The sequence below is a fragment of the Taurulus bubalis genome (assembly GCF_910589615.1).
Source record: "Taurulus bubalis genome assembly, chromosome: 8".
Classification (NCBI taxonomy): Eukaryota; Metazoa; Chordata; class Actinopteri; order Perciformes; family Cottidae; genus Taurulus; species Taurulus bubalis.
The window spans coordinates 16,513,000-16,530,768 of record NC_136596.1 but is presented as its reverse complement, the minus strand read 5'-3'; the positions used below and the strand labels follow the sequence as shown (position 1 = coordinate 16,530,768).

The 17,769-nt window shown below is 42.0% G+C and overlaps 2 protein-coding genes across 2 annotated transcripts; one reads left to right on the top strand and one right to left on the bottom strand.

The window, feature by feature from the left end:
* Positions 1 to 551: 551 nt before the first annotated feature.
* Positions 552 to 5,871, top strand: LOC306740044 (carnitine O-acetyltransferase). The gene is made up of 14 exons (XM_079222146.1): positions 552 to 638; positions 1,778 to 2,047; positions 2,206 to 2,324; positions 2,813 to 2,866; positions 2,946 to 3,111; positions 3,242 to 3,416; positions 3,588 to 3,766; positions 3,862 to 3,962; positions 4,047 to 4,166; positions 4,256 to 4,378; positions 4,710 to 4,845; positions 4,922 to 4,984; positions 5,076 to 5,213; positions 5,319 to 5,871. Exons 1-14 carry the CDS (start codon positions 612 to 614, stop codon positions 5,532 to 5,534), a joined length of 1,887 nt encoding a protein of 628 aa, XP_079078272.1. The 5' UTR covers positions 552 to 611; the 3' UTR covers positions 5,535 to 5,871.
* A 148-nt stretch (positions 5,872 to 6,019) lies between these two features.
* Positions 6,020 to 17,664, bottom strand: adamts13 (ADAM metallopeptidase with thrombospondin type 1 motif, 13; the record flags this gene model as incomplete). The annotated part of the gene is made up of 29 exons (XM_079222145.1): positions 6,020 to 6,194; positions 6,293 to 6,468; positions 6,995 to 7,171; positions 7,263 to 7,406; positions 7,487 to 7,721; positions 8,074 to 8,278; positions 8,357 to 8,533; positions 8,704 to 8,833; positions 8,946 to 9,048; positions 9,120 to 9,318; positions 9,405 to 9,584; positions 9,776 to 9,905; positions 10,379 to 10,535; positions 10,721 to 10,902; positions 10,986 to 11,066; positions 11,191 to 11,311; positions 11,396 to 11,544; positions 11,650 to 11,776; positions 12,066 to 12,129; positions 12,264 to 12,421; positions 12,543 to 12,647; positions 12,752 to 12,902; positions 13,180 to 13,314; positions 13,884 to 14,030; positions 14,123 to 14,247; positions 14,448 to 14,531; positions 17,014 to 17,147; positions 17,250 to 17,304; positions 17,587 to 17,664. The coding sequence occupies 29 exons, from the start codon at positions 17,662 to 17,664 to the stop codon at positions 6,039 to 6,041; spliced, it is 4,065 nt and encodes a 1,354-aa protein (XP_079078271.1). The 3' UTR covers positions 6,020 to 6,038.
* Between the last annotated feature and the right edge of the window lie 105 nt (positions 17,665 to 17,769).

Here is a 17,769-nt window from a genome sequence, read left to right as displayed (position 1 = left end):
AGCCTTGTGCACCATTTCAACGCAAAATATAATTCTGTAAATGTATTATTTATTTCAGGGCCTGCTTTTATTAATAAATAAAACTAGCATATCTTACAAATGTATTGGCTTTAAATCGCGACTTCAACTCCTGATGAAATATATCATGCACGTGTTGTGTGTGCATGATAAACATATATCTGAGCTTAGAGTTAAAATGACCTTGTATTTTTTCCATTGCTGTCATTTTACCAGTCGCATGGGATATCATACAGGCTATCTGTAATGTATGACAATGGATTTACTACAACTAGAAGATAAACATTAATGCTACTTATGGACTACTGGAATAGTTTTTTTTTAATGCTAAAATAGATACAATGATGAACTAACTAAGTCAGCTTATTATTGCTGAAATATTTTGTGTACAATGTTTTGAAACGGCAGGCAAATAAACACAAAAACAAAACAGGACTTTTAGTGGAGAGCTCTCAGTCGTCTCTGCTCGGTGGGTCCGAGGGGGCGGGTCTCTGAGAATACACAGCGAGCTTGTCCTTGAGACATGACTGCCCGAGGGTCTCCCAGCTATATTCCCGGGACAGCCAAAGACTTTAACGCTTCTGTTTGACAAGATGTTGGGTATTTTTGTCAAGGCCGCGGTGAGTCTATTGCTTTGCAGCCTACATGCATTTTAAGTGCGTATCAACAAACGCAGCAACGTTACGTTTGGTTGTACGACGTCAGACTGATTGACGGTAGGTGGGGCGCTGTCCAGGACAGCAGCAAAGTGACAGTATAAGTTAAATATAACTCGTGTTTCACCACGATTGGTTGTCGATTTTCTCTGGTAAGATACTTCGGAATAGTGTTGATTTAAAGTGTAATTTAGACTTGAGCGTGATGCGTAACGTTGGCCTAGCTAGCGTAACGTTAGCCGATAGCATAACGTTACCTTGACGTGTGGCGTAGCCGACATAGTTTTATTTGCGAGAGTCCGCTTCAGTGTTATATCCCTCTGTTCATATCCTTTGTTGGCATGAAGTGTTAAAACACAACAACGCTGCAAAGCACGGTATTCACAGCGGTTTTATTTTGAAAGCGTCTACCGGAAGTTCGTCATTGTATGCCCAGAGACATGGCACAAATTAAAACGATGCCCATTAATGTGAATCATTTATATGAAAATTTCTGAATTCCTTCGTATTCCCACTGTTATTTAGTTTGTAAACATCCATCTATACATCTGATAGGAATCTTATCATCAATATATCAGATACCTGTTGGTAACCACCATGTGGGCACAGATGAGCCGCTGCATTTTGCTCTTGTGTGTGTTTTGTTTGAGCTGCCATTTCAACGGTTCAACTGTGTCAATCCTCTATTTATAACCTGGCCGAGCTAACACTGGGTCCAATGAAATAGTTTGGCTGTTTTACAGTTGTTTTGGTGTCAGTTTTCACAGTTTAAATCACCTCGCTGTAAAGTATATGCCTTTTTGAAATAATTAGAAAGGTTGTTCACAACACTTACTCCTCTTCTAACTTGAAACCATTGAGTCATTTACTATTTGAGGCTTTGATTGCATGCACCTAATAGTTTACAGCATGTTGACACCTGGATTTGTGAGGCAACGCTAATTCATTTTATGGTTCAACAAGAGAGATTATCTCTCCACACTTTGACTTTTATATCAAGGCAACAAGTCCACAGTGTGGTCAGTTGAAATATTTGAACAAAGAACAGTTGTGACAATAATGGAAAAGGAGAATTTGTGCTCATTAAAGACCGTGTCTTTCAGCTGCGGCCTGGCATGGTGAAGCCATGTCGCCTGGTCAGACCAGTAACGCAGATCCCAGAGAGGACCATAGTGCACCAGGAGGGTTTACCTAAGCTGCCTGTGCCGCCCTTGAAGCAGACATGTGAGCGATACCTGGCTGCTCTGGAGCCCATCGTCAGCGAGGAGGAGCTGGAATACACCCGACAGCTGGTAAAGGAGTTCCTCACGGGTGGTGTTGGGGAAAGGCTGCAGAAAGGCCTAGAGCGACGGGCACACAAGACAGACAACTGGGTAGATATCCGGGTGTATTTAGCTGAATATTTTGGTGTATAAGACATATTTTCATTTGGAGGCCTTCCTTTAGGACTGTAGTCTAAAGAAGCAATGGAAAACTATTTATATATATTATATATATTTTATATCCTGCCTTCTGACTACTGCTTTTTTAGTTGTCAGAATGGTGGACGCAGTCAGCCTATCTAGACTGCCGTATGCCGGTGGCGGTCTACACCAGCCCTGGGGTTGTCCTGCCTCGCATGCACTTCCACGATCGACAAGGACAGATGAGGTGAGAAACAAGGATCCACTTTCAAACCACAGTGACTACGCTGTTTGTCTGTCTAAACAAATCAAATTGTCTAATTGTAAGCACACTCATGAAGTTGTTACCAAAATTGATTCACCGTGTGTCGAAATACAGTGTAAACAAGCTCATATGAAACTGGAGTTTCAAGCCGACCTTTGCACAGGGCTCCCTCCACATGCTGGCTATTTAAAGCTCTTTAGCCACTCATAGCATTGCTCAGCTGTTTTTGAATACTGTGAACTATGGGATATGCTATGCACATAGTGGCCCCAAAGACAAATAGTCCAGGAAAAGAATGGCAGAGTTTAAAAGGGAGCCAGGTACAGTAGGCTCACAATTTGTCAGCCAGTGACACTTTAGGTCATATGGATGACATTTACTTGTAAATGTCTCCATTCAGAGCTAACTACTGGTAATTGATGTTCAGAATCACCACGTTTGTCAATAACACAATGACGTCTTCTGTGCAGGTTTGCTGCAAAGCTCATTGCAGGAGTTTTGGAGTTTAAACAAATGATTGACACGTGAGTTTGCCTGAAATCACCATTACTTTCAGTTGGTTTACAAAATTGCCGATGTATAATATAAGATGCTGTGTCACAGTGACACCCTGCCTGTCGAGTACCTGAGTGGGAAGCCGCTGTGTATGGACCAGTACTACCAGATCCTGTCCTCCTGCCGTATCCCTGGTCCAAAGAGAGACACTGTCGTTAATCACGCCACCGGGAAGACACCTCTCACTCATATCACTGTGGTCCACAACTTTCAGGTACCGGTACTCTAGATGGCACTGCTGTTCTTCTCCATCTTGTAACACATTGTGTAATATTGTTATCACTGGTGGCTAAAGAAATACTGGATCTATGGCTGAAGTAATCTGACCTGGTCTTTCCCCCCAGTTCTTTGTCTTGGATGTGTACCACAGCGATGGCACCCCGCTGACCGTAGACCAGATTTACATGCAGTTGGAGAAGATCTGGAACTCCTCTCTGCAGACTAACAAGGAGCCTATTGGCATCCTCACATCACAGCACCGCAACACCTGGGGAAAAGCCTATAACAATCTGATTAAGGGTGAGCAGAGCGGAAACAAAAACTTCCATGAACCTGTGTCGAAACGCTGTGTTTCGATAGATTTATTATCTTATTTAGAATAAATCAAGTCGTAGAATCTAGGTGAGTATTTGAGAGAAAATATGTTTTTTTGAAAATGTGTATCTGACAGGCGGTTAAATTCCTCCCCAGATAAAACAAATAAGGAGTCAGTCCGTGCCATCCAGAAAAGCATCTTCACAGTTTGTCTGGATGCTCCAATGCCGCGGATGTCAGACGAGCTGTATCGGAGCCGCGTGGCTGCCCAGATGCTGCATGGAGGAGGAGCTCGCTGGAACAGCGGCAACCGCTGGTTTGACAAGACATTACAGGTGAGTGTGAGACAAATGACTTTACATTCAAAATGATTGCCTGCACTGTGGTAAGGGTTGAGCATTTGAACGTGCTTGTCAATCCTCCTCCTCAGTTCATTGTTGGTGAAGACGGCACAAGTGGACTAGTGTATGAACATGCACCTGCCGAGGGCCCACCCATTGTGTTTCTCATTGATTTCGTTGTTAGATACATGTAAGTTTCTTTCAATTCTTGGATGAGTGTTAGCTGTTTTTAAACACACTTAAATGAATTAAATGTTTCATATATTCTCAACAGGTCGAGACCTGAAATAGTTCGTACTCCTATGGTTCCCCTGCCCATGCCTATAAAACTGCGTTTTAACATCACACCTGAGGTCAAGAGAGACATTGAGAAAGCCAAACAAAATATGAACATGTATGTAAAGTGCAGTTCTAATAATTATGATTGTCTCATCTTTGGTGTCAGTCATCTTGTTTAACTCACTATTTTCTTTGTTTCCTCAGCATGGTTCATGACTTAGATGTGAAGGTGCTTATGTTTTCTCATTTTGGAAGAAAAGCCCCACAACAACATAAGCTGAGTCCCGATGCCTTTGTGCAAATGGCTCTTCAATTGGCCTACTTCAGGTAAGAAATCCCTTTTCATAGCTGCTGAATCCTTTTTCAAATGATGCTGGACATGAACATTAAAGGGGCATATCATGGAAAAACTCCCTTTTTTAGTGCTTCAGGGGTTCAATGAGACGGGCGCTAAAACAGAATGTTTCAGACAGAGTATATTCATACATGTATATTCAGACAGGCAGTATGAGACAATAATATATTTTTTGACCATTAAAGCATATAATCATGTTCTAGTAGAAATCCAAAATACAGGTATGAACCTGGAACTGAGCATTATATGTCCCCTTAAACTGTATTACGTCATATATTCTGTGTCTTATTTCTTTAATCCCAGGATGTATAATATTTGCTGCTCTACCCATGAGACCGCATCGTTGCGAATGTTTAATTATGGGCGAACAGATGCAATTTGTGTAACCACTACAGACTCGTTCAAATTTGTCAAGGCAATGCAAGACCCAGCGAAACAGGTACCGTTAAAACACCAGAATTCATAATAAATGTATTCAATAAAAATAGCTGTCTGACAGAAAATACTGTCAACAGAACACCGAGAGGCTGGCGCTGCTGCAGGCGGCCGTTCAGTCACACAAGGAGAACACGTACAATGTGAGAGTTGGAGTTTATCGACATACAAATCATAGTTTTTTTATTCCACCATCTGATTAATGAAAGCGCTACACATTCAACTCAATTTCAGGCAATCCATGGACAAGCTATAGACAGACACCTCCTCGGACTGAAGCTGCTGAGTATTGAAGAGCTGACCTCCATGCCTGAGATATTCATGGATACCTCGTTTGCTGTGGCCCAGCATTATAATCTCTTCACCAGCCAGGTACACCGGTACCTAAGAAAATCAACAGTCTATTATTACTGAGCAAATAATTGTTTGTCGTCAAATTTGTTTGCTCGCCCTCATCTTTCCCATCTCCGTGTCCAGGTTGGCTCCAAGACAGACTGTGTGATGTGCTTCGGTCCGATGGTGCCAGATGGCTATGGAGTGTGTTACAATCCCATGGATGAGCACATCAACATCGCCATCACGGCCTTCAACAGCTGTGACGAGACGAACGCGGCCAAGTTTGCCCAGGCTGTAGAGGATGCTCTGTTGGACATGAGAGCTCTCCTGGAAGACACGGCTACAGCCGAGCAGTGATCCCACACTAGAGCCTGGCATGGTGCTTTCGTCCTGGCGGGCTGTGCGGGAGCTGGAACTGAACCGGTGCGACGAAGTCGCTGGCAGAATGCCACGCTGACAGAGACGCACAATGTACTGAGTGTGCTGGAGCTGAGGGGGAACCTGTCTTCAAAGGGTTGTGGGAAGTGCAATGCGTGACTGCCTTTGTGATGAGAAGCAATTCTTCATAATGGAAATTCTATATTTTAATACATTGTGTTTTATCTACATTTTTAATTAATATAATTTGTTGGTTGTAATAGTATATAATGTATAGGTGCAGTCTTCAAAATATTACTGTCCTTGCTTGACTTGATTTTGAGAGCTTTGGTTTAATTATTATTTATTTTGGGTCAAAAATAATGACCACATAGTAATGAAAAAGAAACGAGGATCTTTAAGTTAATGTTTGTTTGAAAACATGTGAGTATTGTAAACTAAAGAAATCTGGAATATACATTTCAAAATAGTTAATATTTAATATCAATGACGAAAAAAGGAATATTCGGCTCTGAAGCTCCCTTTGGAATGCAGGTAGTCTCCATGAAATTCAATCTCAGCCATATTTCCAGAAGAGTGCCACTGAAACAGCTGTCGGCCTTTAAACACATTGGTTTTTAAGGCATCCATGTCCCGGATCTGAGCAAGTAACACAAGGCGAAATAGTGCAGCCGTTATTATACTGTAACATAAAAACAAACCATTTTGAAACAATAGCAAACAAAAGATGTCCGCACCATGATGTATGTAGACTGGGAGTTGGTGGCGGTGAATACTGGTCCTATGTGTATCGCTTGGATTCTGATCTTCACTGAGGGAGGGGCGTTGATGAGCACTCGACAGGTGTGGTTACTGTTGGACGTTGTTGGATTCTCAAAGACACCGGTTGTAGAAAACAGCTGAATGTCACAATCTGTGGGGCGAAACCATAAAACATTTCATCTCGATGAAATATAATAAACACCTGTCAAGTGAGTTGCAATCCAATGCATTGGCCAGGCAACGAGTAATACATCTGAGAAGCTCAAAGATGTACGTTTTTGTTGAGATTGTGTTAGATGCTGTTTCAAGTCATTTTTTTAAGCCGTTAAAAGTGCTAAAAGTTTAACAATTCATATGGGAGGAGCGAGGACACAACAGAAGCACAGTACAATACAACACAAACTTTCGCAACTGTATTGTATTGTTACTACGATATTTTGGCTTCATCGTATTTATTGCAGGGCTTTTGCATTGGATTGCATTAGACTGCAAGTGTTCACAATACTGTTTTCTCTCTCTCGCTCACATAGTCATGAACCTTTATGTTGCAACATTGGACTTCATGGACTTATAGCTGCAACCATTCCAAAAAGCAAGTAACGCCTCCTCTCATCCAATCTTTTGAGATGAAGGGAATGTCGACCATTTGGACAGCAAGGAAACACAAGCACTCTTACCCTGATGGGGACTCTTCAAGTTTTTCTGTGAACTATAGGTAAACACAACCCCGTTCCCGGGGCTGAGCATTTTTTGGCGCACCAGCAGAACGTTGGTCCTGGTTGTCAGTTCACTACCCACTACCTGCTCGCACTTCCTCACCAATGTCAGGCGGTCAAAAAATACAACATACTCCTCTGTAAAAACACAGAGTGACAGGTGTTTATTAAGCTGCAATAGTCACAACATATAAAATGTCATCCTTTTATAGATTAGATTAAAACCTACTTTTTCTGCAGTTCAAAGAGCCAGATTCCACTTTAATGTGAATGACCTCATCAAGGGGCCGACCTATGGATACCGTGCAGCGGCTGGTCACGTCGTTCAAATACACCGTGCCTGATTCTTCCAAGAGGAGCTGTCCACATGCACCTGTAATCAGACACTGTAATCACATTCCTGCAGGCTGCCTGCAGCACTCACTGAGAATGGTATAGTTCATGTGTACTTACTGGGTTTAGATGTTGGGGTGCTGGCTGTAGTGGCCTGTGGAACGGGTTGCTCTGTTGGACTTAGAGAAAGATGGAAATCTGAGGTGGGCAGAACGCAGTCGCCCAAATAGCAGCCCTGGATGGTGATGGCTTTAGGCATGTGCATACAAAACAGAGGGCTGAGGGGCGTCGGCTTAGAGGGGCCCATGCAGAACACTGCTCTGGACTGGATCCCGTATCCACACGGTACTGAACACTGAATTAGAAAGATATCACAATAAACCTGATTCACATGAACATGACTGGGAACAAGAAGAGGAGTTCTGTCTCCTTGGAAAGAAATTGCTCTTAAAAGGCCAAACAACTGTGTTTGCATAATAGGCAGCTATTCATATTTTGCATTTTCAATGCATATGAACAGATTTTCTTTTTGGAAAATTCCAGATAGCAATTGGTTATCAGTTATTTTCTACACAAAATGAAAACCATTTGGTGTTACAATATCATCGTTTAAGTGCAGACTGATTTGAAAAGTCTTGCATGGTCCTTTAAAAGAGGACGTTGACTCAATATTGAAGATGGTAATAAGCACAATCCAGTCCATGTACCTGGCTCCATGGTTTCACCTCCCATTTGAAGGTGCAGACCTGCACCAGGCAGGGCACTGTGGTGGCCGGCTTCACAGCCGCACGGCAGCTTTCCTCCAGCACCACACTCTCAGTGCCGTGAACAAATTGGACACAGGACACAGTCCTCTGAGCTACACCCAAATCACAGGATGCTGAGCAGGCCGATGCACCAAATACCTTCCATCTGGACAAATTACAGTATTTTAATCATTTTACCTTTGCAAAAGATGATTTTAGACGTGTGCGTTTGTGTGTGAGTCACCTTGCTGGGCAGCTGTGGTTGTTGCATGAAACCACTGCTGTGGGTTTGGGAAACTCACTGCACTCTGAATCCTCCACCACCTCCTCCTCCACTTCTGTTTCCACAGCACAGTACAGCACCCTGTTGGCCACCCCTCCTCCACACGTTACACTGCAGACTCCTTGCTTAGAGCGCCACCTGGTTGTTACAAAAAATATTTAGCTGCTGTCCTTATTTTAAACGACATAATTTATTTCTCTAAAATGGATACACAGCAGACTACATAATGAAGAAAAATATGAGATGCACTTCTTTATATGATACATAAATGCTGCATGTGGATGACAAGTATAGAAGTAGTGTCTCACATTGGGGGGCAAGGAGATGTGTTGCAGGCCTCAGACTGAGGAGGGGGTTTGGTAGAAGCATCACAGTGAATGTCCGTCACCCTGAGTCTGGTCTGGTGGTCCACACAGGAGAACCACACCTGCAGGGTTCCTACACAAAGCATCAAGCTTAGTTTGACCGTATCTGATGAGGCTGTTTCTGAGTGAAGGTGAGGACATGTTTCACTTACCATTGCCACAAGGTGAGGACATGTTTCACTTACCATTGCCACATGTCTTTGAGCACTGGCTGATAACAGGACTCCAGACATACACAGGAGCCTGTTTAGAGCGTGGCAACAAACCAGACTTCAGCACTGGGGTTTCCTGGTCAAGAAAGACAATGTTCAGACACCCTTCACCTTTTGAAATAACACTTTAGTCATTTTCTACTTTACCTCTCCCTTAGATTGCCATCCAATGGGACAAACATCTACCACACAGGGCACCGAATCAGTAGGTTTGATCTGCAAAGAACAAACCCTTTGATCCACTTCAACATCTTGACCATCTTCTGGACGGACACATGACACGTTGCGTTTTGCTTCTCCGGGCCCGCACACTGCCGAACATTCCCCTGGCTCTGACGCTCGCCATCTGGAAACACACATAAATGGATTTCTTTGATTTTTATTATTTGACCCATGATCATAATGATCAACAGTACAGTGTAGGCTTCATACCTCGCAGGACAGTGTTGCAGGTTACATTTCTCAACAGTATCTGGAGCCGTAACAGGTGGGCATTCAGAATTTGAAACCTTTATCACATCGGCTCCGTGTATTTGAACACATCTTACAGGACGCACTCGCTCTCCTCCCCCACAGGAGGCACTACAAGACCCAAACGTCCCTGTATCCCAGCTGTAAAACAGTACATTATTAATGTATAACCATTTGTGCTGAGCTGTGTGTGTGTGTGTGTGTGTGTGTGTGTGTGTGTGTGTGTGTGTGTGTGTGTGTGTGTGTGTGTGTGTGTGTGTGTGTGTGTGTGCATGTGCGTGTGCGTGTGTGTGTGTCGTACAGAAGGAAATAGTATTGAGTATGAAGCAAACCTTGGGGGACAGAGGGACAGCTGACAGGTTGTGTTGAGCGTTACATGCGGAGGAGGTGTTTCACAATTGTGTTTCTCCAAATGATTGTTGGTGTCTTCATCTACACAGACATACACCTGCTTCTGTACACCTGTTCAGAAAGTTAATATGTGAAGAAATAACTTAATGAACACCCTCACTGAAGTTAGTGATATTTAGGGTGATTTTTAAATCCAAAATGTAGATTTTCTTTGCTTTTGTTGTATTGTATGGAACCATTTAGTTAATCAGTTCAGTTGACATTTTATGGTATTTGCTTCTGAAAACATGTGCGATGAGAACAATAACAAATAAATTTGGCATATTTAACACTGCCTGTCCTGTTAATAGACAGACACTGTGAGTATGGGCTAAAAGCTTGCTCAAAAAGGTCAATGTTGTTGCACATTATCATACAAATGCCTCATCTCATTTGTAAAACCCATTGGCTCCTAAAACAAGGGAGCGAAGACTATAATGTGTAATCAGCCTGTGAATGTATAATGACATTTATCATCAAATACATTATTATGCTGGTTTTCTTTTGGTGCTTTTCAATATGACTCGTGATTAACCGTTAGTTACCTGATCCACAGGAGACAGAGCAGGGTGTTGTGAAGACAGCCCATTTTCCGTTGGATGAGATGTCTGTCAAGTTGCTGTTTCTGATAGGTACATAGAAGTGGTAGCTAATGTTTGGATTCGTTTTCTCTCCGTATTCTTTTCCATATTTGCGATAGACCTTCAAAGACAAACACTCAGATGTTGATCACACAGTTTTCCCCATTTTATTTAGTATTTTTTTCTTAATGTTGCTTAAAGATGTAACCTGAGAAAGTTACATTTTTCAGTTTTCAAATGTTGAAGAAAGTCTACTTCTTGAATGAATCAAATAATTTCTCAAAATTAATGTTTTTCTCTCCTGACCTGCACGTTTATTTCTTGTGACAGCGGTCCTGGCAGCAGCAGCTCCTCCATCTCGGGCAAAAGGTCAGGGGTCAGGTGGAGGTGGTACTCTAGGCGGTTATCATCCAGTGGGGAGGGGTGGGTCGTAGTCAGTGCCATGCTGCCCATCCCGGACACAATGTACCGATCCCCAACCCTTACAGCTGGGGACATAAATGCCCAAAACAACTTGTTTTAGTACCTGTTCATTCTGTTGTAGAAATCTCTTGTAAAGTGATGACCTCACCCATGTGAGTGAAGAGAGGTGCCCTGTTGACAATATGAACCTGCGTGGCATTCACTGGCAGAGACAGGAATGTGGTATACTCTGAATGAGAAATAAATAAGAAAAATGTCTTCCTTAAATGAATAACCGATTACCAAAATAGTTGTCAATTAATTTTCAGTCAGAGTTCATTATACATTATACATTATACACTGTTGTTTGCTACCTCTGGCCTGACCGCCAGTGTAGGAGTCAGAGGTCAAACTGCAGGAGGATGCGTCTCCACCACACACCCCGCACACATCACTAACTTTCCCAGAGTGCAGCACACCATCACAGCCAAACAGCTGATAAGAGACAACAGTGCATTTAAAAAAATTGTTGGACTGACTGAATACGATTGCATCTGTTTGACATCTACTCTTCTTTACCTGGCATTTCCCTCTGAGACAAGCAGATGTGGAGCCAAAGTGAGGTGGGCTGTCTGACTCACAGCGAGTCCCATCAGCAAACTGAGAGCCACGGCTCACTATGAAGTTTTCTCCTTTTGACTGGCACATATATCTGCACTGCTCATCCCCTAGTTATGATGAGAAGAGTTCACAGAAAAACAAACGTTAGAGAAAAAAGTGTTGCTTCTTTACATAATATTCCATATTATGGGAAAAATTATATTTCAGCCCACCTTGTGAAAAGCCAATAGCCGGGATCCAGGTGTAGAAGGTGGCAGTGTTTGGTAGGAGGTAGAGAGGGTGCAGGTCTGTTTGGGAACACTGCTCTGCCATGAAATCCAGCTGGGTGAGCACACATGGCTGCAACAACATGTGTGGTAAGACAAAGAAATATATTTTGTCTGCCCTGGTGTCAGTTTGCCTCTTCAACCCCTAAACCCCTATAGAGGTATTCGTGGCTCACTTTGACCCAAGCTCAATGACTTCTTTGTAACTAATTCTCCAAGTTGTCCCATCAGTATTTATGTTTCATGTTGCATGTTGCAAACTGCCAATACAAGAACAACAAACAGTGGGACGATTCTGGGTCCAGTGATTCACTGAGTAAATAGTACTGAACGGAGGCCCAATGTAAATAGTCAGAACGTACTTGCTGGTGACAAAGTCCAGCCTCAATATCTGTTCCCTCACAATCATTTCCTCCAAAAGCAGGTCTGAAACATTAGACATGATACACTTTCAGAAAGTCATCGAGAAGCTGTTCACTTTGAAACATCAATATTACATAAAGTGCAAGTACAGGATATTCAGCTCTGACTATGACTGATGCTTGCATCACATTTGTTACCTTGGGTTATTGCATTGCCGTGTGCGGTGAGTGACTCCCCCACCACATGTCCGTGAGCAAGGGGAGAACTCAGACCAGTTGGACCAGGAGCCATGCACCACCATCACCACAGAAGAGCTGAGCTCATCTGAGGACATGCAACGCCCCTTCAGACACCACTGGAGGAGAGGAATGCACCTCATGAACAAACATGCTTGGGCCTACTTTGATTAAAAGACACTCAATGGTTCAATGGGGGAAGGATTGCACCAAAATGACTCACTAATAACAGAGAAGTACCTGATTAGGTGCACACTCTGTCCAGTCCAGCAGTGGGACCAGGAGGCGTTTGCAGGAGCTGTTATCATCGGGATTAATGTGACAGGACAGGACACGACAAGCTGGCTGATGGAAAAGAAGACCAAAATGACTTAAAATTGGGCGATGGTGTGTATTTTTGATGTGGAATGCCACCTGGTGGTATCAAGCTGCTATTACAGGTGACTAACCAGGTCAGGATTGGTGAAAGAGCAGGCTCTCGCAGTGCTACCAAAAGCTATACGGCACTGGTCATCAACTCCGTAGTATAGACCAGGCTTCCAGTCTTGAAGGGAGCCTCCCAGTGCTGGCAGGTCCTTCACACACTCAGCTTCACCTTCACTGGGAACACAAGTACACATCTCATTATCATGCCCAGACTATGGCAGGTTTGTTTCTAAACTATACTCACAGTATATCACACTGATAGATCCTGTACTTAAGATATAGTAAAGTTTAATGAATTTCAAATCAAAAGCAAATATTACTTTATGAAATTGTGACAATGCAATCAGTAAAAACAACCTGAGGTTAAAATATGACTTTTAAATTAATCCCAAATCTGCATGGTGAATGAGAGGCATTTCCAAGCACAGATGCTCTGAACTTGTTGGCCCACCTGAAGAATGTGAGCAGTTTCTGTCTGCTGCAGGGAGACCAGGTCAGATCCACACTGTTGTAGCCGCCATCAGAGGCCATAATGAACCCACTCCTGCTGCAGGTGTTTTCTACTCCGTCATGGTTGATTCCAAAACTGGGTGAAAATAATTTGAATATGTTGAATTTACTTTACTTTTTGTAGGAATTATTTTAATGTCTCCATTGAGATGCTTTTATCATGAAGCCATCCTCATGCAGTTCTTCTCCCAGTTTGCAGTGAATGCAGGTAAACTTCATCTGTATCTATATATATATTATATATATATATATATATATATATATATATATATATATATATATATATATATATATATATATTATTGGACGTATATATTTAATTGTATGCTTGCCTGTGGTCAAAAATTACATTGTTGCATGTTTATCTAACTTGCTGTGAACTGACTAAAGACTGACCAAGTTAAGGCAGCAATTATGTTGAATAAATTAATTGAAAATGTACCAATTGAATACTGGCTTCTCTTTCCCTACAATTAGTGGTGAGTCACATTCTTCTTTTGAAGAAACTTCTTGGAAATATTTTTGAAATTACAGACCTCCAAAAGAAAGTGTCACCTAATACGGTTTATGAGCTGTGATGTAAATGTAAAACATATATTATAGATATTGCAGATTCTCTGATGATCCTGTGTGTCACTGCCTTACCTGTGGCCAATCTCATGAGCGATGGTGATCCCCAGGTCAAAGCCTGTGTCCTCTGTGATCACACAGCTCCATTCACTGGAGCAAGCGCCCCCCAGCTGCGCTACACCCCTGACCTGACTGTTCCCATCGGGCAACACCAGGTCATACCTGTTAGTGATGGTAGACATATGGTAAAGCACGGTTTCATGAATTGTCAAGAGGAAATCTACCCGCGATACAACCAGCTACATGTAACACACCGTGTAATGTATAACAGAAGATCACCGTGTAGTGGGTCTGTATCATTTGAGGGGTTAATCCTTCGGCCCCAGTCACACACACTTCTGAGAGAGGAGTTGATGTCGGGAGACATTTGGATCTCTGGCTAGAAGAGGGACCACGATAACAAAAGAAAGGTGGTGATAATCAAACAAAAAGACACTGAATTTATGGACATTGCTCACAATTAACGTCAGGCTGGATAACACGAATGGTACAACTGTTGGAGCTATATGTAGCTACTACTTCTGAAATCTGTTCAGTTATGAACTTGATTAATTGAACTTATAACAGGGAGCCAGTTACCTCTGGCTCTGACAGGATGATCATGCGGACCAGGTGCACCCTCATATTGGCACCCAGGGCCCTGTCTCTCAACAGCTCTGAGGCCTGGGTGGAAATTGGAATAAAAGTCAGATGAATACACAGTGTTTCAGCAGGCTGTTCTGAGTGTAAAGGGGCTAAACTCTAAACGTCTGGCTATGTATATATTATAACACCTGAACTGATTTTTCTCTCGATCTTGTGTTGCTTTTACTTATTTTCATGCTCTTCATTCAACCAAACAGTGCCTTAAATAGTGTTGGTTTAGGTTAGTTCTATTCATGGATGGAAGTACCACATTACATGTACTCTCTTTGATGAAACAAATTTGTTTTTTGTGTGTGTACTATTTCCAGTATTTCACTTTTACGCAAGGATTTTTGTTTTAATCTCAAATGTTGCACTTTGCTACCTGTTTCATAAGTTACAGAGTAAAACAAGTCACATGGAAAAGACCTGACAAACTGAGTGAGCATGAAACATAAGGAGATATAAGATCAGAGAAAAGCTGCAGATGTGTCTGTGGCCGCATGAGGGCAGAGCTCAGGAGAAGACACGCTTCACTGGGCTAGCAGACTGAAAAAGTCGCTCAGGGTTAAGGGGCAAAGCAGCTTTTTAACAGTACAACAACTATAATGGCATGACCAATAGGCCTAAATATGTCAATATGGGTCAAGGTTTGTACCGGTGTAACAGGCCAAATTAACCCCTGCCCAGAGTATACCCCAGGTATACTTTGGACCAGGCCAAACTATACCCGGGGGTGTAAAATAGCCTAAGCCATACTATACCCCTCCAGGCCACAGCATTACCCAGGGTGTATATTTGTAGCAATGCATAGTGCACTTTATACACTGATTGTGCAATACTGTTATCATATTTTTGTGCCTATTTTTTGTGCAATATTGTTACTATATTTTTACCTTAAGTTTATTGTAATTATGTGTGTTAGGAGGACCCAGCAGAATATGCTTTTCATTGTACAGAGTAACTGTCTGTTATTTGTGCATATGACAAAACAAATATCTTGAATCTTGAATCTAATTTCAGGTAATATTGATAGTTAGCTAACGTTAGCTAGCCAGTGAAGGGCTGTGACGTTCGTTATTGCCATTCAGTCAAAACTGTCATCAGGCTATTTTTTTTGTCATGAAGTTGTAGTAATAATAACAAAGTTAGTATTGGTGTAGCGAGCTAGACAGTTTAATCACATCTGATTCAACTAATCAACGGTTATCTTGGAATCAAAAAAGTATGTCAGGCTGTCCAAATATAGCAACATGCTTAATAACTAAATAAGCTGGCCCAGGAGTTAGAACATGTACCTTACTGGCCATCAAAGAGCATGACAACTCTTTCATACATGCAAAGCAGCTCACAGAAATATATCCCAACTTGTGTATTGCTCTGCGGATCAGTGCAACGCTACCAGAAACAGTAGCTTCATTTTAATGTGTAACACTACTGTGGTAGTAATCTTTGATCTTTGTGGATGTTTTAATGTTTCAATTTATATTGTAGCAAGAACTTGCTAGTCTTAGAAGTTGAAGTTTCAGGACGTAGTAATCTTTGATCTTTGTGGAAGTCAAATATGTGTTCTGTTTTTATGGTAGAAGTAATACAAGTCTATGTTTTAGAGTTTTAAGATTTAAGTCAGTTAGCTTTCTCACTTAACTTACCTGACAAAGCTGAACCCCCAATAAAATGTTGAACAATTAAGTAATTATTGTGTATATCCTTCAACACTACTGATATCATGGGGGTATAATCTGGCCTGAGGGGTATCTAGCCTCGGCCCCTTTAACCCCCGGGTATAGTCCGGACTGGTTATATATGGCCTGTTATACCGGCATAGTTGAAATAAACTTAAAAAAAAGGTTGCATCTATTTTAATTAATCACTTGCTCCCCCCAGTTAGCATACCTGACCCAATTCAAACACACCAACAGGTGCATGCTGCGGCTGGCTAACATGCTATACATGCTATACATGCTATAACATGATGGACGTACTGAGGAATCTTTACCTTTAGAAAGACATTCAGCTGTTTAAAACTGTTACTCCCTGATGTGGTTGTATGAACTATTCTGCAAAAAAAAGTAAAGACTGCACAAGATTCTCAGATTGCCATTCAACCAGATGAGCAGTCGCAGCTTTGTGTGTATATTTTATGTAAAAACTACACTTGTTATTTATTGCTTTAATATGTGTATTTGTTGTCTGCCTATGGCATATGGAAAAGGAATATCTCGTTGGTTTGGAAAGAAGAGTTTTGGTGTGATGTGTAAACTACAAGTTGACAATCCACTTAATTGTGCAGAGCAAATACATTCTTGTTATATAATTATATTATGTATATATTATTATATATTATAGGTATAATTATGTGTTCCCCCTCTCCCTTTTAAATATGTAAGGCAGTAACATAAACTTTACATTTTAAATTGTAGTTTTTCCTGCTGTGGTTCCAGTACATTTCTCCATACATGTATTCAAGACACAGAAACGGCTTTCGATGGAAAGTAAAGGCTGTTGTGCTCAGTCTTACAATGTTGAGGTTGGTGAGGATGTATCGTTCTGTGTCCTGCTTGTGGACCTGCTGGACATCAGGCCCGACCACCACCAGCAGTTCCAGATGTGTGATATCAGGCATCAGCGCCCAACGACGCAGCTGCCCATTCCCTGTGAACAAGGAGGAGACACAGTATAGACAGACACCAGTAGTTACAGTATCACAGAGAGAGTCTGAAAACGGTTTTACAGTACAGCCATACAGAGACATACCTGAGGCATCAGGAGATGAACGTCCGTGTCTTTGACTGGGGGAGTGATGCAAATGCTTTATGAGGACACAAACGTTTGTTTTTAGGTTATTTTCAAGCACCTTTTTTTTTTTTGACTCAGCTTTAAACCAGTGTAACCAAATTTAGAAAAAACACAACTATTTTAGAGCTTTGTTTTTTTTGTGACTGCCATGTAAATCCAGTTATGACAGCTGGCTGTGGGTGTTCACAGGATGATAAACTGTTTAAAGTTGAAGAGTTCAATGTACTTTGCAGAAGTCACGAGCAGTGGAATCACTAACCGCAGTGCTCCTGTTCACCCGCAGATTTCCACCTACCTCGTCCAATGGTGAATTCATTAGAGCGGCAAAGCCAGGCCGCAGTAACAGCAGACAGAGCAGGGTTGTAAAAAGCATGTTTTCCTCTTCCTGTGTGTCTGCCTGCTGCGCTATAACACCAGGACAACATGTGATCCTCCTCTTCAGCAGGACAGAGCCCAACTCAGAGGCTATCAGTAACAC